At 44.3% G+C, this 26,520-nt stretch overlaps 1 protein-coding gene across 1 annotated transcript; it reads left to right on the top strand.

Annotated features, from left to right (window-relative positions):
• Positions 1-21,507, top strand: LOC119927326 (C-type lectin domain family 4 member K-like). Its single transcript, XM_038745931.1, has 7 exons — positions 1-52; positions 1,200-1,271; positions 2,350-2,466; positions 5,545-5,688; positions 10,947-11,098; positions 18,231-18,349; positions 21,357-21,507. The coding sequence occupies exons 1-7, from the start codon at positions 1-3 to the stop codon at positions 21,505-21,507; spliced, it is 807 nt and encodes a 268-aa protein (XP_038601859.1).
• The last annotated feature ends 5,013 nt before the right edge of the window (positions 21,508-26,520 follow it).

The raw sequence follows: 26,520 nt of genomic DNA, 5'->3' as shown, positions 1-26,520 counted from the left end.
ATGGATAGACATTACGAAAATGTCTCTTTTGGACAATTTTCACCTGCGCCAGGTAAGAAGCGACTTCACATTCTTTTCTCATGTGGAATTATCTTTCTCTCCTATGTTTCTGCTCTTACATCCCAATCGCTCCCCTTAACTGGAAGGTCACCGAGGGGGTTACGGGAATTCCCCTGGATTATTTAAAAGCAGATGGCAGAGGGAGAGCAATGGACACAGAGGTAGATGGTGAGGGACGTGGGTGAAAAGCCCACTGTGCAATCTGTTTTTCAGGAAAACAGAATAGGTCTAGGGGTCAGAAGGACCTAGGTTCTAATCCTGGCTCTGCCACATGTCTGCTGGGTGACTTTGGGTGAGTCACTTCACTTCTCTGGGCCTCAGTTCCCTCATCTATAAAATGGGGATGAAGACTGTGAGCCCCATGTGGGACAGGGGCTGTGTCCAACCTAACTTGTAATAATAATAATAATAATAATAATAATAATAACAATAATGATGGCATTTGTTAAGCGCTTACTATGTGCAAAGCACTGGGGGGGGATACAAGGTGATCAGATTGTTCCGCGCGGGGCTCACAGGCTTCATCCCCATTTTACAGATGAGGTAACTGAGGCACAGAGAAGTGAAGTGACTTGCCCAAAGTCACACAGCTGACAAGTGGAGGCACCAGAATTAGAACCCATGACTTTTGACTCCCAAGCCCGGGCTCTTTCCACTGAGCCATGCTGCTTATTTACCCCAGTGCTTAGAACAGTTCTTAGCACATAGTAAGCACTTAACTCTCTTCCTCCCTTCAAGGCCGTGCTGAGAGCTCACCTCCTCCAAGAGGACTTCCCAGACTGAGCCCCTTCCTTCCTCTCCTCCTCGTCCCCCTCTCCATCCCCCCCATCTTACCTCCTTCCCTTCCCCACAGCACCTGTATATATGTATATATGTTTGTACATATTTATTACTCTATTTATCTTACTTGTACATATCTATTCAATTTATTTTATTTTGTTAGTATGTTTGGTTTTGTTCTCCGTCTCCCCCTTCTAGACTGTGAGCCCGCTGTTGGGTAGGGACTGTCTCTATGTGTTGCCGACTTGTACTTCCCAAGCGCTTAGTACAGTGCTCTGCATGCAGTAAGCGCTCAATAAATACGATTGATTGATTGATTGATTAACAAGTACCATAATTCTTATTATCATTATTATTAGGAAAGGGAAGAAAGGACACCGAAGAGGTCTACGAGGATATCCCTGAAAGGAAGTCATCTCCGCAGATTTGGGGTAAGCATGTCCCCACCACCACAAGAAACCCTCTCTTAAGATTCTCACCCCTTGTGAAGGTGCTGTTTGTTAAGCCCTGTCTCATTCATTCGATCATATTCATTGAGCGCCTACTGTGTGCAGAGCACTGAGCTGCGATACACGGGGCAGGTGTAGGCGGGGCCTAGCCACTATATCTATTCATATCTATTCCATATCTATATCATATCATACATATCTATTCTATTTATTTTATTCTGTGAGTATGTTTGGTTTGGTTCTCTGTCTCCCCCTTTTAGACTGTGAGCCCGCTGTTGGGTAGTGGCAACACCACTATAACTCTATATGTTGCCATATAACTCTATATGTTATATGCCATATAACTCTAACTCTCTCTATATAACTCTATATGTTGCCAACTTGGACTTCCCAAGCACTTAGTACAATCAATCAATCAATCAATCAATCGTATTTATTGAGCGCTTACTATGTGCAGAGCACTGTACTAAGCGCTTGGGAAGTACAAATTGGCATCACATAGAGACAGTCCCTACCCAACAGTGGGCTCACAGTCTAAAAGGGGGAGACAGAGAACAGAACCAAACACACCAACAAAATAAAATAAGTAGGATAGAAATGTACAGGTAAAATAAATAAATAAATAAATAGAGTAAGAAATATGTACAACCATATATACATATATACAGGATAGTACAGCATAGTACAGTGCTCTGCACACACTAAGTGCTCAATAAATACGATTGATGATGATGATAGCCACTTTGGCGGCTCGGGAGAACGGAATTTAATCATCCCTACCAGGTGTGGCTGAACAACTGGATGGGGGCCTTGTACTTCCCAAGCGCTCAGGGCAGTGCTCTGCACACAGTAAGCGCTCAATAAATACGATTGATTGATTGATTGATTGATTGACTGATTGACTGCCTGAGAACTTTGGGAGGGGGGGAGAACTGGGGAGATTTTTGGCTTCCTCTCAGCCCTATCTGGACACCCAACAGCCCTAGGTGGAAGCCCCAGAATCCCTGTTCTTTTGTTCTTTCTGAGACTGGTCTCTTGGCATATTTCTCTTCTCCGCCAGATCCAACCCCCAAAGCGGGTAGACCTGCAGCCCACAGGAGCCTCCGCGTCACCTGTGCTGCCCTGGTCGTGCTGGTTACGGTCCTCGTGTCTTCTCTCGTTGCGGTGACTGTCCTGTGTAAGTCTCCTGGGCTCTCCTGCTCCCAACCTTCCTCTCGCAGCTGGGGAAGGGTAAATCTGGGAGGGAGAAGAAGCTTGAAGGAGCCGGTTCCCTGCATCCCCTACACCTCCTGCTATGTCTTTCCCGTGTCTGGAATTCGGAGCGGAAACTAGGCTCCGGCTAACAACTCACCCAATCCCCCCCCTCTGGGAAGGAGGCCTTCCCAGACTGAGCCCCTTCCTTCCTCTCCCCCTCGTCCCCCTCTCCATCCCCCCATCTTACCTCCTTCCCTTCCCCACAGCACCTGTATATATGTATATATGGTTGTACATATTTATTACTCTATTTATTTATTTATTTATTTATTTATTTTACTTGTACATTTCTATCCTATTTATTTAATTTTGTTGGTATGTTTGGTTCTGTTCTCTGTCTCCCCCTTTTAGACTGTGAGCCCACTGTTGGGTAGGGACTGTCTCTATGTGTTGCCAATTTGTACTTCCCAAGCGCTTAGTACAGTGCTCTGCAGATAGTAAGCGCTCAATAAATACGATTGATTGATTGATTGATTGATTGGCTGCAGGGCAGAAGCAGCGTGGCCGAGTGGATAGAGCCTGGGCCTCGTAGTCAGGTGGACTTGGGTTCTAATCGTAGCTTTGCGACTTGTCAATCAATCAATCAATCGTATTTACTGAGCTCTTACTGTGTGCATACTGTATATATGTATATATGTTTGTACATATTTATTACTCCATTTATTTATTTATTTATTTTACTTGTACATATCTGTTCTATTTATTTTATTTTGTTAGTATGTTTGGTTTTTTTTTTTTCTCTGTCTCCCCCTTTTAGACTGTGAGCCCAATGTTGGGTAGGGACTGTCTCTATATGTTGCCAATTTATACTTCCCAAGCGCTTAGTACAGTGCTCTGCACATAGTAAGTGCTCAATAAATATGATTGATTGATTGATTGATTGATTGATTGATTGCAGAGAACCATACTACGCGCTTGGGAAGTACAAGTTGGCAACATCTAGAGACGGTCCCGGCCCAACAGCGGGCTCACAGTCTAGAAGGGGGAGACAGAGAACAAAACCAAACATACTAACAAAGTAAAATCAATAGAATGGATATGTACGAGTAAAATAAAATAAATAAATAAATAAATAGAGTAATAAGTAAAATAAATACATAGAGTAATAAGTAAAATAAATAAATAAATAAATAAATAGAGTAATAGTCGGCTGCTGACCTTGGGCAAGTGGCTTCACTTCCCTGGGCCTCATGTACAAGTAAAATAAATTAAATAAATAAATAAATAGAGTAATAAGTAAAATAAATAAATAAATAGAGTAATAAGTAAAATAAATAAATAAATAAATAGAGCGATTGTCGGCTGGTGACCTTGGGCAAGTGGCTTCACTTCTCTGGGCCTCATGTACAAGTGAAATAAATTAAATAAATAAATAAATAGAGTAATGAGCAAAATAAATAAATAAATAAATAGAGCAATAAGCAACATAAATAAATAAATAAATAAATAAATAGAGTAATCGTCGGCTGGTGACCTTGGGCAAGTGGCTTCACTTCTCTGGGCCTCATGTACAAGTAAAATAAATTAAATAAATAAATAAATAAATAGAGTAATGAGTAAAATAAATAAATAAATAAATAAATAAATAGAGTAATAAGTAAAATAAATAAATAAATAAATACAGCAATAGTCGGCTGGTGACCTTGGGCCAGTGGCTTCACTTCTCTGGGCCTCAGTTATGTCCTCTGTAATATGGGGATGAAGACTGTAAGTCCCTTGTGGGACAGGGACTAAATCCAACCTGATTACTTTTTATCTACCCCAGAGCTTAGAACGGTGCTTGGCACATAGTAAGCGTTTAACAAATAGAATAATTATTATTCTTATTAGTGCCTGGCGCATAGAAAGAGCACTGGGCCCCGCTGCTTCACAAATGAAAAGCGCCTCCAGTCTCACCGGGGCACTTCTCCTTCCCTAATCAATCAATCAATCGTATTTATTGGGCGCTTCCTGTGTGCAGAGCACTGGACTAAGCGCTTGGGAAGGCCAAGTTGGCAACATATAGAGACGGTCCCTACCCAACAGCGGGCTCCAGCCTCAAAGGCTGTAATCATCGCAGCAACAGTATTTATTGAGCATTTACTATGCGCAGAGCGCTGTACTACATTACTGTATTACTGTATTACTGGGGCTAATGGGGGAGGAGGGTGTTTAATATGAAATCAGTATTCACCTCCCCTTCTGTATAAATTGAGTGATTGCAGTATTTCCTCTAGGAAATAATGATAATAATAATAATAATAACGATGGCATTTATTAAGCGCTTACTATGTGCAAAGCACTGTTCTAAGCGCTGGGGAGGTTACAAGGTGATCAGGTTGTCCCAAAGGGAGGCTCACAGTCTTCATCCCCATTTTCCAGATGAGGGAACTGAGGCCCAGAGAAGTGGGCTGGAAAATCTTGCTTTAATAAGTTCCCAAAGGCCTGCGGGCGCGTCTTTTCTTTCTTCTAAGACTTTCACTACAGCTCCTCTAGACTGAAGCAAGTTACGGGCAGGGAACTCGTCCGCTGGTTCTGTTGTACTCTCCCAAGCGCTCTGCACACTTGTACCTCCCAAGCGCTTAGTACAGTGCTCTGCACACAGGAAGCGCTCAATAAATACGACTGAATGAATAGCAAGCGCTCCATACATACCACTGATTGATTGCCATATGAGAAGCAGCGTGACTGAGGGGATAGAGCCTGCGCCTGGGAGCCAGAAGGACCTGGGTTCGAATCCTGGCTCTGCTACTTGTCTGCTCTGCCTCGGGACAAGTCGCTTTGGGCAACTTTGGGCAAGTCTCTGGGCCTCAGTTCCCTCATCTGTAAAACGGGGATGAAGACTGGGAGCCCCCCCCTCCGTGGGACAGCCTGATTACCTTGTAACCTCCTCAGCAGTTAGAACAGTGCTTTCACATAGTAAGCGCTTAATAAATGCCATTATTATTATTATTATTATTACTAAGCGCCGGGGCGAGTACAGAATGGGCAGGCGTGTTCCCAGAGCGTGTGATTTTTTTAGATCTCCAGAGCCAGAGATGCCCACGGGACGGCGAGAGCCACAGGAGAGCGGTGAACATCAGTACCCTGAAGTCGGAGGTGGAAATGCTACAAGGCTACTTGAAGAGCACCAATACCGCCCTCGAAACACTCAAAATGCAGCACAGTGAGTCTCTGAGCTCTTTTTAGGCCTCCTTCCCCATGGCCACGGGCCTCCCCGCTACCGTCAGTCAGTCGATCGTATTTACTGAGCGCCTACGGTGATGATGATGGTGGTATTTGTTAAGCGCTTCCTATGTGCAAAGCACTGTTCTAATCGCTGGGGGGGGGGATACAATTTGATGACGTTGTCCCATGTGGAACTCCCAGTCTTAATCCCCATTTTACAGATGAGGTAACTGAGGCTCAGAGACGCGAAGTGACTTGCCCAAGGTCACCCAGCAGACGTGTGGCGGAGCCGGGATTCGAACCCATGACCTCTGACTCCAAAGCCCGGGCTCTTTCCATTGAGCCATGCTGCACTACTGTGGGTAGAGCACTGTACTAAGTGCTAGAGAAGCAGTACGACTCGGTGGATAAAGCATGGGACTGGGAGCCAGAAGGACCTGGGTTCTCTCTGCTCTGCACAGTGCTCTGCACATAGTAAGCGCTCAATAAATACGATTGATGATGATGATCTGCGGTGTGACTTAACTTCTCTGGGCCTCGGTCAGCAATCAATCAATCAATCAATCGTATTTATTGAGCGCTTACCGTGTGCAGAGCACTGTACTAAGCGCTTGGGAAGTCCAAGTTGGCAACACATAGAGACGGTCCCTACCCAACAGCGGGCTCACAGGCTAAAAGGGGGAGACGGAGAACAAAACCAAACGTACTAACAAAATCAAATAAACAGAATAGACATGCACAAGTAAAATAAATAAACAACAAACAAACAAACAAACAAACAAATAAATAAATAAATAGAGTAATAGAGTTATCGCATCTGTAAAATGGGGATTAAGACTGTGAGCCCCATATGGGACAACCTGATTACCTTCATCATCATCATCAATCGTATTTATTGAGTGCTTACCGTGTGCAGAGCACTGGACTAAGCGCTTGGGAAGTCCAAGTTGGCAACATAGAGAGACGGTCCCTACCCAACAGCGGGCTCACAGGCTAAAAGGGGGAGACAGAGAACAAAACCAAACGTACTAACAAAATAAAATAAATAGAATAGACATGTACAAGCAAAATAAATAAATAAATAAATAAATAAATAAATGAATAAATAGAGTAATAGAGTTATCGCATCTGTAAAATGGGGATTAAGACTGTGAGCCCCATATGGGACAACCTGATTACCTTCATCATCATCATCAATCGTATTTATTGAGCGCTTACCGTGTGCAGAGCACTGTACTAAGCGCTTGGAAAGTCCAAGTTGGCAACATATAGAGACGGTCCCTACCCAACAGCGGGCTCACAGGCTAAAAGGGGGAGACAGAGAACAAATCCAAAAGTACTAACAAAATAAAATAAATAGAATAGACATGTACAAGTAAAATAAATAAATAAATAAATAAATAGATAAATAAATAAATAAATAGAGTAATAGAGTTATCGCATCTGTAAAATGGGGATTAAGACTGTGAGCCCCATATGGGACAACCTGATTACCTTCATCATCATCATCAATCGTATTTATTGAGCGCTTACCGTGTGCAGAGCACTGTACTAAGCGCTTGGAAAGTCCAAGTTGGCAACATATAGAGACGGTCCCTACCCAACAGCGGGCTCACAGGCTAAAAGGGGGAGACAGAGAACAAAACCAAACGTACTAACAAAATAAAATAAATAGAATAGACATGTACAAGCAAAATAAATAAATAAATAAATAAATAAATAAATGAATAAATAGAGTAATAGAGTTATCGCACCTGTAAAATGGGGATTAAGACTGTGAGCCCCACATGGGACAACCTGATTACCTTCATCATCACTATCATCATCATCATCATCATCATCAATTGTATTTATTGAGCGCTTACTGTGTGCAGAGCACTGTACTAAGTGCTTGGGAAGTCCAAGTTGGCAACATATACAGTCCCTACCCAACAGTGGGCTCACAGTCTAAAAGGGGGAGACAGAGAACAAAACCAAACGTACTAACAAAATAAAATAAATAGAATAGACATGTACAAGTAAAATAAATAAATAAATAAATAAATAAATAAATAGAGTAATAGAGTTATCGCATCTGTAAAATGGGGATTAAGACTGTGAGCCCCACATGGGACAACCTGATTACCTCATAACCTTGAGAAGCAGCGTGGCTCAACGGAAAGAGCCTGGGCTTTGGAGTCAGAGGTCACGGGTTCGGATGGCGGCTCCGCCACTTGTCTGCTGGGTGACCTTGGGCAAGTCACTTCGCTTCTCTGAGCCTCAGTTCCCTCAGCTGTAAAATGGGGATGAAGACTGTGAGCCCCACGTGGGACAACCTGATCACCTTGTATCCTCCCCAGCGCTTAGAACAGTGCTTTGCACATAGTAAGCGCTTAACAAATGTCATTATTATTATTATTATTATTGTATCTACCCCATACACATAATAAGCACTTAACTAATACCATAATAATATTAATAATAATTATTGAATCACCTTAACTTCTCTGGGTCTCAGTTATCTTATCTAAAATGGGGTAAGAGTGTGAGCCTCATGTGGGACAGGGCCTGTGCCCAACATAATGAACTTGTATCATTCCCAGTGCTTAGAACAGTGCTCGGCACATAGTAAGAGCTTAACAAGTCCCATTATTATTATTATTGTTATTACAATATAACACTATAACAATCAAGGCCCTACTGAGAGCTCATCCCCTCCAGGAGGCCTTCCCAGACTGAGCCCCTTCCTTCGTCTCCCCCTCGTCCCCCTCTCGATCCCCCCATCTTACCTCCTTCCCTTCCCCACAGCACCTGTATATATGTATATCTGTTTGTACATATTTATTACTCTATTTATTTATTTTACCTGTACATAACTATTCTATTTATTTTATTTTGTTAGCATGTTTGGTTTTGTTCTCTGTCCCCCCCTTTTAGACTGCGAGCCCACTGTTGGGTAGGGACCGTCTCTATATGCTGCCAACTTGGACTTCCCAAGCGCTCAGTACAGTGCTCTGCACACAGTAAGCGCTCAATAAATACGATTGATGATGATGATCATACTTTCAAAAAGTTGCAGGGCTTCGACCGGTTTTCAGTGTCTACCTTTGATAATCTCAAATGTAGACAGCTGTACAAGCTCACACTAATGATTTCCTGTAAAATGCAGGTTAAGCCCTTAAGATCCAGATCTGGAATAATGAAAGAAATGGGGATGTTGCTGAGGACTTTAAGAATGCACACCAATCAATCAATCAATCAAGCGTATTTATTGAGCGCTTACTGTGCGCAGAGCACTGTACTAAGCGCTTGGGAAGTCCAAGTTGGCAACATATAGAGACGGTCCCGACCCAACAGCAGGCAGTTTACACCAAGCTACAGTATCCAAGAGATGACGCACAATAGGACTAAAGAGGTCTGAGCTCCCAACACCATTTTACAGATGAGGGAACTGAGGCCCGGCGAAGTTAGGTGACTTGCCCAAGGTCACACAGCAGAGCGGAATTCGAACCCATGGCCTCTGACTCCCAAGCCCGGGCTCTTTCCACTGAGCCACGCTACTTCTCGAGCTACATGTCCGCTGTGCGACCTTGGGCAAGTCGCTTCACTTCTCTGAGCCTCAGTTCCCTCGGCTGGAAAATGGGGGTTAAGACCGGGAGCCCCAAGGGGGACAGTGACCGTGTCCAACCCAATGACCTTGCAGAACCGTGCCTGGCGCAAAATGGGCGCTTAACAAAGACCATCATTTTTCAGCGCCTAGTACAGTGCCTGGCACGTGGTATAACTTCTTTATACCTTATAACTTATTTAACTTCTCCGTGCCTCGGTTGCCTCATCTGCAAAATGGGGATTAAAGACTGGGCCCCACGTGGGACAACCTGATTACCTTGCATCTCCCCCTGCACTTGGAACAATGCTTGGCACAGGGTAAGCGCTTAATAAATGCCATCAAAAAAAAATGCCATCGTTATAATAAGCGCTTAACAAATACCAACATAATTATCTTCTAGACTGTGAGCCCACTGTTGGGTAGGGACCATCTCTGTTGCTGACTTGTACTTCCCAAGCGCTTAGTACAGTGCTCTGCACACAGTAAGCGCTCAATAAATACAACTGAATGAATGAATGAATATAACAAATATCATAATAGTCCTGGAGGCCTCAAAGTCAAAAATTTTAGACTGTGAGCCCAACTTTTAGACTGTGAGCCCACTGTTGGGTAGGGACTGTCTCTATATGTTGCCAATTTGTACTTCCCAAGCGCTTAGTACAGTGCTCTGAACACAGTAAGCGCTCAATTAATACGATTGATGATGATCTGGAAAATGGGGATTAAGACTGTGAGCCCCACGTGGGACAACCTCATCTCCTTGTATTCCCCCCAGCGCTTAGAGCAGTGCTTTGCACATAGTAAGCGCTTAACAAATACCAACATTATTATTATTATTATTATTATTGTTATTATTATTATTATTATTATTATTCCCTGAAGCTCCAAGACGAGCCTCTGAGGGAGCGCTTCACCCAACCCCACAAATTTTCCACCTTCAGGCAGCCGGAATGGGATTGTTCAGAGAGCCAAAGCCAAGGAATGCTCATTTGGGATCCCATCAACTTTAAGGGGCTTGGGAAACCTGCTTCGGGAATGTTGTTATATTGTACTGCCCCAAGGGCTTATTGAATAATAATAATAATAATGTTGGTATTTGTTAAGCGCTTACTATGTGCAAAGCCCTGTTCTAAGAGCTGGGGGAAACACAAGGAGATGAGGTCGTCCCCTGTGGGGCTCACAGTCTTAATCCCCATTTTACAGATGAGGGAACTGAGGCCCAGAGAAGTGAAGTGACTTGCCCAAGGTCACACAGCAGACAGTTTCTCCCGTTTGTTAGTATGTTTGGTTTTGTTCTCTGTCTCCCCCTTTTAGACTGTGAGCCCACTGTTGGGTAGGGACTGTCTCTATATGTTGCCAATTTTTACTTCCCAAGCGCTCTGCACATAGTAAGCGCTCAATAAATACGATTGATGATGATGATGACATGTGGGGGAGGCGGCATTCGAACCCATGACCTCTGACTCCCAAGCCCGCGCTCTTTCCGCCGATCCACGCTGCTTCTCTCTGTCTGTACACAGTTAAGCGCTCAATAAATATGACAATTTATGAAGTGGTTGGGATGTCCACCTCCACCCCCGAAAGGGGTGCCGAAGTTATAGAAAAAGACGGACTGACCGTCAGCAGGAGCCCCACCGCCTCATTTTCCCTTTTTTCCTCCTCCCCAGGAAACTTCGTGAAGAAAATTTCCCAAAACTGGAGGTTCCACGGTGGGAAGCTCTATTTCTTCTCCAAGGACAAGAAGACCTGGGTTGAGGCTGAGCGGTTCTGTGTGTCGGAGGATTCGCACCTGGCGTCGGTGGCCTCGGTGGAAGAACAGGTCTGGGGGGCCTGAGGGGGTGAAGGCTACTACTTGGTCCACAGGGTGGGTCGATCCTTCAATCAATCCAAAGTATTTATTGTGCGCTTACTACGTGCAGAGCGCTGTACTAAGCGCTTGGGAACATACAACAGAACAATGTACTGGGCACATTTTCAGCCCACAGCAAGTGTACATTCTAGAGGTAAAAGCAGCCCCTGGGAGATGGATAAGTCGATCATTCAATCAATCAATGGTATTTATTGTGCGCTTACTACGTGCAGAGCGCTGTACTAAGCGCTTGGGAACATACAACAGAACAATGTACCGGGCACATTTTCAGCCCACAGCAAGTTTACATTCTAGAGGTAAAAGCAGCCCCTGGGAGATGGATAAGTCAATCATTCAATCAATCAATGGTATTTATTGTGCGCTTACTACGTGCAGAGCACTGTACTAAGCGCTTGGGAACATACAACAGAATAATGTACCAGGCACATTTTCAGCCCACAGCAAGTTTACGTTCTAGAGGTAAAAGTAGCCCCTGGGAGATGGATAACCGTCAATCATTCAATCAATCAATGGTATTTATTGTGCGCTTACTACGTGCAGAGCACTGTACTAAGCGCTTGGGAACATACAACAGAACAATGTAACAGGCACATTTTCAGCCCACAGCAAGTTTACGTTCTAGAGGTAAAAGTAGCCCCTGGGAGATGGATAAGTCAATCATTCAATCAATCAATGGTATTTATTGTGCGCTTACTATGTGCACAGCACTGTACTAAGCGCTTGGGAACATACAACAGAACAATGTACCGGGCACATTTTCAGCCCACAGCAAGTTTACATTCTAGAGGTAAAAGCAGCCCCTGGGAGATGGATAAGTCAATCATTCAATCAATCAATGGTATTTATTGTGCGCTTACTATGTGCAGAGCACTGTACTAAGCGCTTGGGAACATACAACAGAACAATGTACCGGGCACATTTTCAGCCCACAACAAGTTTACATTCTAGAGGTAAAAGCAGCCCCTGGGAGATGGATAAGTCGATCATTCAATCAATCAATGGTATTTATTGTGCGCTTACTACGTGCAGAGCACTGTACTAAGCGCTTGGGAACATACAACAGAATAATGTACCAGGCACATTTTCAGCACACAAGTTTACATTCTAGAGGTAAAAGTAGCCCCTGGGAGATGGATAAGTCGATCATTCAATCAATCAATGGTATTTATTGTGCGCTTACTACGTGCAGAGCACTGTACTAAGCGCTTGGGAACATACAACAGAACAATGTACCGGGCACATTTTCAGCCCACAACAAGTTTACATTCTAGAGGTAAAAGCAGCCCCTGGGAGATGGATAAGTCAATCATTCAATCAATCAATGGTATTTATTGTGCGCTTACTATGTGCACAGCACTGTACTAAGCGCTTGGGAACATACAACAGAACAATGTACCGGGCACATTTTCAGCCCACAGCAAGTTTACATTCTAGAGGTAAAAGCAGCCCCTGGGAGATGGATAAGTCAATCATTCAATCAATCAATGGTATTTATTGTGCGCTTACTATGTGCACAGCACTGTACTAAGCGCTTGGGAACATACAACAGAACAATGTACCGGGCACATTTTCAGCCCACAGCAAGTTTACATTCTAGAGGTAAAAGCAGCCCCTGGGAGATGGATAAGTCAATCATTCAATCAATCAATGGTATTTATTGTGCGCTTACTACGTGCAGAGCACTGTACTAAGCGCTTGGGAACATACAACAGAACAATGTACCGGGCACATTTTCAGCCCACAACAAGTTTACATTCTAGAGGTAAAAGCAGCCCCTGGGAGATGGATAAGTCGATCATTCAATCAATCAATGGTATTTATTGTGCGCTTACTACGTGCAGAGCACTGTACTAAGCGCTTGGGAACATACAACAGAATAATGTACCAGGCACATTTTCAGCACACAAGTTTACATTCTAGAGGTAAAAGTAGCCCCTGGGAGATGGACAAGTCAATCATTCAATCAATCAAAGGTATTTAATGAGTGCTTACCGCGAGCAGATCACTGTACTGAGCACTCGCGACCGAACAGTATGAAAATGTAACAGGCACATTCCCTGCCCACCGGGAGCTTACAATCATCATCATCATCATCATCTATCGGATTTATTGAGCGCTTACTGTGTGCAGGGCACTGTACTAAGCGCTTGGGAAGTCCAAGTTGGCAACATATAGAGACGGTCCCTACCCAACAGCGGGCTCACAGTCTAAAAGGGGGAGACGGAGAACAAAACCAAACGTATTAACAAAATAAAATAAAGAGAATAGATATGTACAAGTAAAATAAATAAATTAATAAATATTATTATATTAAAATATAAATTTTAATATATTAATATTAATAAATATGTAATAAATATGTAATAAATATGTACAAACATATATACATATATATATTTGTTAAACACTTACTATGTGTCAGGAACTGAGGTTTTTTTTTCCTCCCTTTTTAATGGTATTTGTTAAGCTCTTACTACTGTCAGACACTGGGTTTTTTTTTCCCCTCTTTTTAATGGTGTTTGTTAAGTTCTTACAATCGAGAGGTAAAAGCAGCTACTTAGTCCCGGGGAGATGAATCAATCGATCGATCATATTTATTGAGCGCTCACTGTGTGCAGAGCACTGTACTAAGCGCTTAGATGAATCAATCAATCATATTTATTGAGCGCTCACTGTGTGCAGAGCACTGTACTAAGCGCTTAGATGAATCAATCAATCAGTGGTACTTGTTGAGCACTTCTACGTGCACTGTACTAAGCGGTTGGGAGACTACAAGACAAAAGAATGAGCGGACACAGTCCCAGCCCACAATAAGCTTACAGTCTCGAGTCCAGGTGAATAATAATAATAATAATAATAATAATAATAATAATAATAATAATGACATTTATTAAGCGCTTACTATGTGCAAAGCACTGTTCTAAGCGCTGGGGGGGGATACAAGGTGATCAGGTTGTCCCACGGGGGGCTCACAGTCTTAATCCCCATTTTACAGATGAGGTCACTGAGGCCAGAGAAGTGAAGTGACTTGCCCAAAGTCACACAGCTGACAATTGGCGGAGCCGGGCTTCGAACCCATGACCTCTGACTCCAAAGCCCGGGCTCTTTTCCATTGAGCCACGCTGCTTCTCTAAGCGATTGGGCCTGAGAGTCAGAGGACCCAGGTTCTAATCCTGACTCCGGCACTTCATAATAATAATAATGACCATTGTTATTATTTTTAATAACAACTAATTGGGGCATTTGTTAAGTGCACCAAGTACTATGCTGAACGCTGGGGTGGATACGAGATAATCAGGTCTCACACGGGGCTCACGGTCTAAGGATGGGGGAGAGCAGGCACTGCATCCCCATTTTGCAGATGAGGGAACTGAGGCGCAGAGAAGCGAAGTGACTCGCCCAAGGTCACAGAGCAGGCAAAACTGGAATTAGAGCCCAGGTCCCTTGACTCCCAAGCCTGGGCTCTTTCCACTCGGTCAGGCTTCTCTGGGCCTCAGTTCCCTCGCCTGTAAAATGGGGATTCATTCATTCAGTCAGTCTTATTTACTGAGCACTTACTGTGTGCAAAGCACTGTACTAAGTGCGTGGGACAATATAACAATAAACAGAACACATTCCCTGCCCACAGTGAGCTTACAGTCTTAAGATGGTGAGGCCCATGTTGGACAGGGACTTTGCCCAACCTGATTAGCGTGTATCAACCCCAGCTCTTAGTACAGTGCCTGGCACATACTAAGTGCTTAACCCTAAAACGTTACCTCATCTGTAAAATGGGAATTCAATCCTCCTCCGACTATTTATTTATTTATTTTGCTTGTACCTATCTATTCTATTTTATTTTATTTTGTATATATGGATATATGGTTGTACATATTTATTACTCTATTTATTTATTTATTTATTTTACCGGTACATATCTATTCTATTTATTTTATTTTGTTAGTATGTTTGGTTTTGTTCTCTGTCTCCCCCTTCTCGACTGTGAGCCCGCTGTTGGGTAGGGACTGTCTCTATACGTTGCCAACTTGGACTTCCCAAGCGCTTAATACAGTGCTCTGCACACCGTAAGTGCTCAATAAATACGATTGATTGATTGATTGATTGATCGACTTAGCCTGGGAGCCCTCTGTGGGATGGGAACTGTGTCCGACATGACTGTCTTGTATCTACCCCAGCGCTTAGTACAGTGCTTGACACACACTAAGAGCTTAACAAATACCAGTGGGGGTAGGGACTGTCTCTATATGTTGCCAACTTGGACTTCCCAAGCGCTTAGTACAGTGCTCTGCACACCGTAAGCGCTCAATAAATACAATTGATTGATTGATTGATTGATTGACTTAGCCTGGGAGCCCTCTGTGGGACGGGAACTGTGTCCGACCTGATTGTCTTGTATCTACCCCAGCGCTTAGTACAGTGTTTGACACACACTAAGAGCTTAACACAAATACCAGTGGATACAGCCTGGGCCTCGGAGTCAGAAGGACCTGGGTTTGAATCCCAGCTCGGCCACTGGTCAGCTGTGTGACCCTGGGCAAGTCACTTCACGCCTCTGGGCCTCACTTACCTCATCTGGAAAGTGGGGATTGAGACTTCCCAGCGCTTAAAACAGTGCTCCAGCGCTTAGAACAGTGCTTTGCACATAGTAAGCGCTTAATAAATGCCATTATTATTATTATTATTATTAGTACAGTGTTCTGCACACAGTAAGCGCTCAATAAATACGATTGAATGAATGAAAGCCCCGTGTGGGACAGGGACTGTGTCCAACCCGATATGCTTGTTTCTACCTTGCACGTGATCCAGTGCCTGGCACGTAGTAAGCGCTTAACGAATATTATTTAAAATAAAAAAAGGAGTTTATAGTCTAGGGGGAGGCTATACTAGGAAAACAGTTAATCACCTGCCTGGCACGTAGTAAGCACTTAACAAGTATTATTTAAAATTAAAAAAGGGGTTTATAGTCTAGGGGGACGCTATACTAGGAAAACAGTTAATCACCTGCCTGGCACGTAGTAAGCACTTAACAGGTATTATTTAAAATAAAAAAAGGGGTTTATAGTCTAGGGGGAGGCTATACTAGGAAAACAGTTAATCACCTGCCTGGCACGTAGTAAGCACTTAACAGGTATTATTTAAAATAAAAAAAAGGAGTTTATAGTCTAGGGGGAGGCTATACTAGGAAACAGTTAATCACCTGCCTGGCACGTAGTAAGCACTTACCAAGTATTATTTAAAATAAAAAAAGGAGCTTATAGTCTAGGGGGAGGCTATACTAGGAAACAGTCAATCACCTGCATGGCATGTAGTAAGCACTTAACAAGTATTATTTAAAATTTAAAAAGGAGTTTATAGTCTAGGGGGAGGCTATACTAGGAAAACAGTTAATCACCTGCCTGGCTCGTAGTAAGCACTTACCAAGTATTATTTAAAATAAAAAAAGGAGCTTATAGTCTAGGGGGAGGCTATACTAGGAAACAGTTAATCACCTGCCTGGCACGTAGTAAGCACTTAACAGGTATTATTTAAAATTTAAAAAGGGGTTTATAGTCTAGGGGGAGGCTATACTAGGAAAACAGTTAATCACCTGCCTGGCTCGTAGTAAGCACTTACCAAGTATTATTTAAAATAAAAAAAGGAGCTTATAGTCTAGGGGGAGGCTATACTAGGAAACAGTTAATCACCTGCCTGGCACGTAGTAAGCACTTAACAGGTATTATTTAAAATAAAAAAAGGAGTTTATAGTCTAGGGGGAGGCTATACTAGGAAACAGTTAATCACCTGCCTGGCACGTAGTAAGCACTTAACAGGTATTATTTAAAATAAAAAAAGGAGTTTATAGTCTAGGGAGAGGCTATACTAGGAAAACAGTTAATCACCTGCCTGGCACGTAGTAAGCACTTAACAGGTATTATTTAAAATAAAAAAAGGGGTTTATAGTCTAGGGGGAGGCTATACTAGGGAAACAGTTAATCACCCGCGTGGCACGTAGTAAGCACTTAACGAATATTATTTAAAATTTAAAAAAAGGAGTTTATAGTCTAGGGGGAGGCTATACTAGGAAACAGGTAATCACCTGCCTGGCACATAGTAAGCACTTAACAGGTATTATTTAAAATTAAAAAAGGGGTTTATAGTCTAGGGGGAGGCTATACTAGGAAAACAGTTACTCACCTGCCTGGCACGTAGTAAGCACTTAACAGGTATTATTTAAAATAAAAAAAGGAGTTTATAGTCTAGGGGGAGGCTATACTAGGGAAACAGGTAATCACCTGCCTGGCACGTAGTAAGCACTTAACAGGTATTATTTAAAATAAAAAAAGGAGTTCATAGTCTAGTGGGAGGCTATACTAGGAAACAGTTAATCACCTGCCTGGCCCGTAGTAAGCACTTAACAGGTATTATTTAAAATTAAAAAAGGGAGTTTATAGTCTAGGGGGAGGCTATACTAGGAAAACAGTTAATCACCTGCCTGGCACGTAGTAAGCACTTAACAGGTATTATTTAAACTAAAAAAAGGAGTTTATAGTCTAGGGGGAGGCTATACTAGGAAAGCAGTTAATCACCTGCCTGGCACGTAGTAAGCACTTAACAGGTATTATTTAAAATAAAAAAAGGAGTTTATAGTCTAGGGGGAGGCTATACTAGGAAAACAGTTACTCACCTGCCTGGCACGTAGTAAGCACTTAACAGGTATTATTTAAAATAAAAAAAGGAGTTTATAGTCTAGGGGGAGGCTATACTAGGGAAACAGGTAATCACCTGCCTGGCATGTAGTAAGCACTTAACAGGTATTATTTAAAATAAAAAAAGGAGTTTATATTCTAGGGGGAGGCTATACTAGGAAACAGTTAATCACCTGCCTGGCACGTAGTAAGCACTTAACAGGTATTATTTAAAATAAAAAAAGGAGTTTATAGTCTAGGGGGAGGCTATACTAGGAAACAGTTAATCACCTGCCTGGCACGTAGTAAGCACTTAACAGGTATTATTTAAAATAAAAAAAGGAGTTTATAGTCTAGGGGGAGGCTATACTAGGAAAACAGTTAATCACCTAGAGTACAATTATTTCTTTCCCTAGACCTTCCTTTACAGCACAGCCAATGGAGTCTATCACTGGATCGGACTCAGTGACCAGGACGCCGAAGGCCAGTGGCGCTGGACAGATGGAACCGTCTACAGGGACTCTGAGAATCAAAGGTTGGTCCCCTTGCCCCGGCCCCTTCAAGCAGTGTACTAAGCGCCTGGGAGAGTCATCATCATTAATCGTATTTATTGAGCGCTTACTATGTGCAGAGCACTGTACTAAGCGCTGGGGAGAGTCCAATACAACACAATACAACAGAGTTGGTTGACATAAATAAATAATAATTAACAATGATGGCATGTGTTAAGCGCTTACTATGTTCTAAGCGCTGGGGGGATACAAGGCGATCAAGTCGTCCCACGGGGGGCTCACGGTCTTAATCCCCATTTCACAGATGAGGCTCAGAGAGGTTAAGTGACTTGCCCAAGGTCACACAGCAGACATGTGGCGGAGCCGGGATTTGAACCCATGACCTCGGACTCCAGAGCCCGTGCTTTGGGCATGTTTGTACATATTTATTACTCTTTATTTATTTATTTGACGTGTACATATCTATTCTATTTATTTTATTTTGTTAGTATGTTTGGTTTTGTTCTCTGTCTCCCCCTTTTAGACTGTGAGCCCGCTAATAGGTAGGGACCGTCTCTAGATGTTGCCAACTTGTTCTTCCCAAGCGCTTAGTACAGTGCTCTGCACACGGTAAGCGCTCAATAAATACGATTGATGATGATGATGATGATGTTCCTTGCCCACAAGGAGCTTACAGTCTATCATTCGGCTTCCTCTGTCTTTCCACCCTCCAAACACTTGGCAGCCCTCCCTGGAGTTTTTCCCTGGAAAATGGGAGGAAGCTTGTGGGGTGAACCAGATATCGAACCCCTTTTCACAGGTACTCAACTTTTTTTTTTTAAATCATATTTTTTTTAAAGGAATGTATTAAATGCTTGCTACGTGCCAGACACTATACTAAGCCCTGGGGTGCGTACAAGCAAATCGGGTTGAACCCAGTTCCTTTCCGACAGTCTTAATTTACAAATGAGGGAAAGGACACAATCCCTATCCCACTTGGGGCTCACCGTCTCAATCCCCATTTTACCTATTTCAGGTCCGACTCTGGAGTAACTTGGTATTATTATGGTATCTGTTAGGCGCTTACCATGTGCCAGGCACTGTTTGGAGACAAACAAATCAGGTTGGACACAGTCCCTTTCGCACGTGGGGCTCACCGTCTCAATCCCCATTTTACCTATTTCAGGTCCGACTCTGGAGTAATCTGGTATTATTATGGTATCTGTTAGGTGCTTACAATGTGCCAGGCACTGTTTGGAGACAAACAAATCAGGTTGGACACAGTCCCTATCCCACTTGGGGCTCACCGTCTCAATCCCCATTTTACCTATTTCAGGCCCGACTCTGGAGTAACTTGGTATTATTATGGTATCTGTTAGGCGCTTACCATGTGCCAGGCACTGTTTGGAGACAAACAAATCACGTTGGACACAATCCCTATCGCACGTGGGGCTCCCAGTCTCAATCCCCATTTTATGTATTTCAGGTCCGACTCTGGAGTAACTTGGTATCATTATGGTATCTGTTAGGCGCTTACCATGTGCCAGGCACTGTTTGGAGACAAACAAATCAGGTTGGACACAATCCCTATCGCACATGGGGCTCACAGTCTCAATCCCCATTTTATGTATTTCAGGTCCGACTCTGGAGTAACTTGGTATCATTATGGTATCTGTTAGGCGCTTACAATGTGCCAGGCACTGTTTGGAGACAAACAAATCAGGTTGGACACAATCCCTATCGCACGTGGGGCTCACCGTCTCAATCCCCATTTTACCTATTTCAGGTCCGACTCTGGAGTAACTTGGTATTATTATGGTATCTGTTAGGCGCTTACAATGTGCCAGGCACTGTTTGGAGACAAACAAATCAGGTTGGACACAATCCCTATCGCACGTGGGGCAATCCCCATTTTACCTATTTCAGGTCCGACTCTGGAGTAACTTGGTATTATTATGGTATCTGTTAGGCGCTTACCATGTGCCAGGCACTGTTTGGAGACAAACAAATCAGGTTGGACACAGTCCCTATATGACGTGGGGCTCCCAGTCTCAATCCCCATTTTACCTATTTCAGGTCCGACTCTGGAGTAACTTGGTATTATTATGGTACCTGTTAGGCGCTTACAATGTGCCAGGCACTGTTTGGAGACAAACAAATCAGGTTGGACACAGTCCCTATCGCACGTGGGGCAATCCCCATTTTACCTATTTCAGGTCCGACTCTGGAGTAACTTGGTATTATTATGGTATCTGTTAGGCGCTTACAATGTGCCAGGCACTGTTTGGAGACAAACAAATCAGGTTGGACACAATCCCTATCGCACGTGGGGCTCCCAGCCTCAATCCCCATTTTATGTATTTCAGGTCCGACTCTGGAGTAACTTGATATTATTATGATATCTGTTAGGCGCTTACAATGTGCCAGGCACTGTTTGGAGACAAACAAATCACGTTGGACACAATCCCTATCGCACGTGGGGCTCCCAGTCTCAATCCCCATTTTATGTATTTCAGGTCCGACTCTGGAGTAACTTGGTATCATTATGGTATCTGTTAGGCGCTTACCATGTGCCAGGCACTGTTTGGAGACAAACAAATCAGGTTGGACACAATCCCTATCGCACATGGGGCTCACAGTCTCAATCCCCATTTTATGTATTTCAGGTCCAACTCTAGAGTAATCTGGTATTATTATAGTATCTATTAGGCGCTTACAATGTGCCAGGCACTGTTTGGAGACAAACAAAACTGTGAGTCCCTATCCCACGTGGGGCTCACGGTCTCAATCCCCATTTTCCCAATGAGGTAAATGAGGCCCAGAGAAGCCAAGTGACTTGTCCAAGGTCACACAGCAGGCAGGTGGCAGAGCCGGTTATAGAACCCATGACCTTCTTGTTCCCAAGCCCATCTTCTATCCACAACGCCGCGGGAGAGAGCATGTCTGCCAAATCTGCCGAACTGTGCTCACCCAAGTGCTTGGTGCCGTGTTCTGCTCACAGTAAGCCCAGCGACAAGTCTCCACGAGTTCCGTTTTCCTTTTCGCTCCTAGGTTTTGGAGGAAAGGTGAACCCAATAACCTGGGGAATGCCGAGAACTGCGTTCACATATGGGGGAAAGCAGAAAAATCATGGAATGACGCCAGCTGCAACAGAAACTATCCATTCATCTGCAAGTGGGTCCCAAAGCCGTCCGGACGGTGACGCGCTCCTCTACGTACGGCTGTATCGCACCCAATTCGTCTCCTTGCCTAGGCCATGGCCTCCGTCTCTCCTTTCAGAGGCAAAGGCCATCGATCGGTGGTATTTAGTGAGCGTTTAGCGTGTGCAGAGCCTTGAACTAAGCGCTTGGGAGAGGACAACGGAACAGAATTGGAAGAGAACAAATCCGCCAATTCGTTCCTCGCCAATAATGAACTTAAAATTCCGATTGTGTTGGCTTTTTCTGCTTTAAGGGTGTCCCCCCGGGGCGTCTTGGCAACAGATTGGGAAGGCCCCACTCACTCCCCCTCTCCCTGTGTAGGGATCACCCCCATTCCCGATCTCTGGCCAGCCATAATACCCTCGGATATTTTGCCCACCGCCTCCCGCCACTCCCGTCTCCAGTCCTGAACATTACTTCCAAGCTTCGCCAGTGCGGGATTTTCTTTTCCCTTAAGGAGAAATCACTCGGCTTCTTCAATAAAACGAACTAACCAAGCAAACAAAAGTAAAGTCCCGGTCGCGTCGAGGAGAAACGGTGAGGCTTCTTAAGTAAAATGGACTGAACAAAGAAAAATGAAGAACGGGATGTTGGAGCAAAGCGCATTCCGATGGGTAGCAATGTAATAAGACACGGTAAGGTATAATAATAATAATGGTATTTACTAAACGCTTTCTATGCCTCAGGCACTGTTCTGAGCGCTGGGGTACGTACATGATAATTAGGTTGGACACAGTCCCTGTCCCAAAAAGGGCTCGCAGCCTTAATCCCCATTTTACAGATGAGGGAACTGAAGCACGGAGAAGTTAAGTGACTTCTTAACTAAGAACCCCAATCCTAACCTAATTATTATTATTTTTTACTAATTTTCAACCAAGCACCAGCATATGTGCGTGTCCAGAAAGGATTGTTTGACCATCAGTCAAACTCTAGTGTTTACTGAGTGCTTATGTTGCCAATTTGTACTTCCCAAGCGCTTAGTACAGGGCTCTGCACATAGTAAGCGCTCAATAAATACGATTGATGATGATGATGATGATGCTTACGATGTGCAGAGCACATGCTTGGGAGTCAGCAGGACCTGGGGTTCTACAAGGCTTGTCTGATGGGGGACCTTGGGCAAGCCACTTAACTTCTCTGTGCCTCAGTTTCCTCAACTGACAAATAGGGGTTCGATACCTCTTCTCCCTCCGACTGAGCCCCACGTAACATGTACTTCCCAAGCGCTTGTACTTCCCAAGCGTTTAGTACAGTGCTCTGCACATAGTAAGCGCTCAATAAATACGATTGATGATGAGGATGATGATGATAGGGACTGTGTCCAACCTGATTATCTATTCCAGCACATAGAACAGTGCTTAACACACAATCCAACAATCAGTGGTGTTCAGAGAAGCGGCGTGGCTCAGTGGAAAAGAGCCCGGGCTTTGGACTCAGGGGTCAAGGGTTCAAATCCCGCCTCCGCCAATTGTCAGCTGTGTGACTTTGGGCAAGTCGCTTAACTTCTCTGGGCCTCAGTTGCCTCATCTGTAAAATGGGGATTAAGACTGTGAGCCCCCCCGTGGGACAACCTGATCACCGTGAAACCTCCCCAGCGCTTAGAACGGTGCTTTGCACATAGTAAGCACTTACTAAATCCCATTATTATTATTATTGGGCACTTATTATGTACAGAGCACTGTACTAGGTGTTTGGGAGAATACAATAAGCATCGTGGCTTGGTGGATAAGCCGGGGCTGAGAGTCAGAAGGAGCCGGGTTCTAATCCCCACTTCAAAGTCACTTCACTTTTCTGTGCCTCCGTTTTCCCCCCTCATTCATTCATTCATTCAATCGTATTTATTGAGCGCTTACTGTGTGCACAGCACTGTACTAAGCGCTTGGGAAGTCCAAGTTGGCAACATATAGACACAGTCCCTACCCAACGGTGGGCTCACGGTCTAGAAGGGGGAGACGGAGAACAAAACCAAACTTATTAACAAAATGAAATAAATAGAATAGACATGTACCCTTGTGGTGGGAAGAAACTGTGTCTGTTATCATCATCAATCATCAATCGTATTTATTGAGCGCTTACTGTGTGCAGAGCACTGGACTAAGCGCTTGGGAAGTACAAATTGGCAACATATAGAGACAGTGCCTACCCAACAGTGGGCTCACAGTCTAAAAGTTATATTGTTCTAGTGTACTCTCCCAAGCGCTTAGTACACTGCTGTGCACACCGTAAGTGCTAAATAAATACGACTCAGTTACCTCATCTGTAAAATGGGGCAGAGGACCGCGACCTCCACGTGGGACAGGGACTGCGTCCGACCCACAGCCTGGGCCTCAGAGTCAGAAGGTCACGAGTTCTAATCCTCGCGCCATCACTTGTCTGCTGAACGACCCTGGGAAGTCACCTCCCTGCTCCGGGCCTCGGTTCCCTCGTCTGTAAAATGGGAATTAAGACTGCGAGCCCCCCGAGGGACAGGGACTGTGTCCCTCCCAATTTGCCTGAATCCACCCCAGTGCTTAGAACAGTGCTCGGCCTATAGTAAGTGCTTAACAAGTACCGTAATTATTAATTAGTAGGAGTAGTAGTACAATAACAAGTACCGTAATTATTAATTATTATTAGTAGTAGTACAATAACAAGTACCGTAATTATTAATTATTATTAGTAGTAGTACAATAACAAGTACCGTAATTATTAATTATTATTAGTAGTGGTACAATAACAAGTACCATAATTATTAATTATTATTAGTAGTAGTACAATACGGCAGAATTAGCAGGAACACCCACTTCCCGTAACAAACTTGGAGTCTAGAGGGATGTGGTTGGTTCCACCGAACGGCCTTCGACGCTCACAGTCCTGAAAGGAGCGTCCCAGTGGGCATTCCCGGTTGGGAAAAAAAATTCCAATTAAGCCGCACCAGTACGGAAGGAAGGAATACCTGGGGTGGGTGGCTGCGGTGGTCCGCCTCAGTCAATTCTTTGGAATCTGGGAATTGTCAAGTCCAACGTAATCCCGGCTCGGCCACTTGTCGGCTGTGTGACCTGGGGCAAGTCGCTTCCCTCCTCTGGGCCTCAGTGACCTCATCTGTAAAATGGGGATTGAGACCGTGAGTCCCGTGGGGAACAGGGATTGTGTCCGACCTGATTTACTTGTATCCGCCCCGGCGCTCAGTACGGTGTTTGGCACATAGTAATTGCTTTAAAAATACCATTATAATAATAACTGTTGCATCCACCCCAGCGCTCAGTATGGTGTTTGGCACATAGTAATCGCTTAAAAAATACCATTATAATAATAACTGTTGCATCCACCCCAGCGCTCAGTACGGTGTTTGGCACATAGTAATCGCTTAAAAAATACCATTATAATAATAACTGTTGCACCCACCCCGGTGCTCAGTACGGTGTTTGGCACATAGTAACCGCCTAACGAATACCATTATAATAATAACTGTTGCGTCCACCCCGGCGCTCAGTACGGTGTTTGGCACATAGTAACCACCTAACGAATACCATTATAATAATAACTGTTGCATCCACCCCAGCGCTCAGTACGGTGCTTGGCATATAGTAATCGCTTAAAAAATACCACTATAATAATAACTGTTGCATCCACCCCAGCGCTTAGTACAGTGCTTGGCACATAGTAACCGCCTAACGAATACCATTATAATAATAACTGTTGCATCCACCCCAGCGCTCAGTACGGTGTTTGGCACATAGTAATCGCCTAACGAATACCATTATAATAATAACTGTTGCATCCACCCCAGCGCTCAGTACGGTGCTTGGCATATAGTAATCGCTTAAAAAATACCACTATAATAATAACTGTTGCATCCACCCCAGCGCTTAGTACAGTGCTTGGCACATAGTAACCGCCTAACGAATACCATTATAATAATAACTGTTGCATCCACCCCAGCGCTCAGTACGGTGTTCGGCACATAGTAACCGCCTAACGAATACCATTATAATAATAACTGTTGCATCCACCCCAGCGCTTAGTACGGTGTTTGGCACATAGTAATCGCTTAACAAATACCATTATAATAATAACTGTTGCAAAGCAGTGAGGCCTAGTGGGAGCACGAGCCTGGGAGTTGGAAGGACCTGGATTCTAATTCTGCCCGCTGGGTGACCTCGGGCAAACCACTTCCCTTCTCTGTGCCTCAGTGGCCTCATCTGTGCAGCAGAAGCAGCGTGGCTCGGTGGGAGGAGCCCGGGCTTTGGAGTCCGAGGTCGCGGGTTCAGATCCCGGCCCCGCCACCTGTCAGCTGTGTGACTCGGGGCAGGTCACTTCACTTCTCTGGGCCTCAGTCGCCTCCTCTGTCGGATGGGGATTAGGACCGCGGGCCCCCCGTGGGACAACCTGATCACCCTGGGACCTCCCCAGCGCTTAGAACAGTGCTTGGCACGTAGTAAGCGCTTAATAAATGCCATCATCATCATCATCATCATCTCTACCACAGGAATGAAGACCGTGAGCCCACGTGGGACGGGGACTGCGTCCAACCTGAGCAACGTGCATCTGCCCCAGCACTTGGGAGAGCTTAATAAATACCACTAAAAATAAAAATCAACGCTTAAAAAATCTCCCTAAGTGGTTTGGGGGTGAGGACTCACGCCATAGGTGACGCGGTAATAATAATGATGGCATTTATTAAGCGCTTACTATGTGCAAAGCACTGTTCTAAGCGCCGGGGAGGTTACCACGGACAAGTTGCAGATGAGACGGACACCAGACGGGGAGGGAAATCCAGATTTACGGTTGAGGAAGCGGAAGCACAGGGAAGTGAAGTGACTTGGCCAAGGTCACGCGGAAAGAGACGGGCGGAGTAGGGATCAGAATTCCTGACTCACGGGCCTGGGATCTTTCCACTCTGCTTCTAATGCGCTGAACTCCCCCTTTTAGACTGTGAGCCCACTGTTGGGTAGGGACTGTCTCTATATGTCGCCAACTTGGACTTCCCAAGCGCTTAGTACAGTGCTCTGCACACAGTAAGCGCTCAATAAATA

Source organism: Tachyglossus aculeatus, chromosome 4, assembly GCF_015852505.1.
Source record: "Tachyglossus aculeatus isolate mTacAcu1 chromosome 4, mTacAcu1.pri, whole genome shotgun sequence".
In the NCBI taxonomy this organism is placed as follows: domain Eukaryota; kingdom Metazoa; phylum Chordata; class Mammalia; order Monotremata; family Tachyglossidae; genus Tachyglossus; species Tachyglossus aculeatus.
Note: the sequence above shows the minus strand (reverse complement) of the source record. Positions and strands in the feature narration are given on the sequence as shown.

Bases quoted from the DNA above. Each gene is read 5' to 3' on its own strand.
- LOC119927326 (XM_038745931.1), top strand. From the start codon at position 1: ATGGATAGACATTACGAAAATGTCTCTTTTGGACAATTTTCACCTGCG. The intron at 2,467-5,544 runs GTAAGTCTCCTG...TGATTTTTTTAG, and splicing joins CGTTGCGGTGACTGTCCTGT to ATCTCCAGAGCCAGAGATGC. The intron at 11,099-18,230 runs GTCTGGGGGGCC...TTCTTTCCCTAG, and splicing joins TGGCCTCGGTGGAAGAACAG to ACCTTCCTTTACAGCACAGC.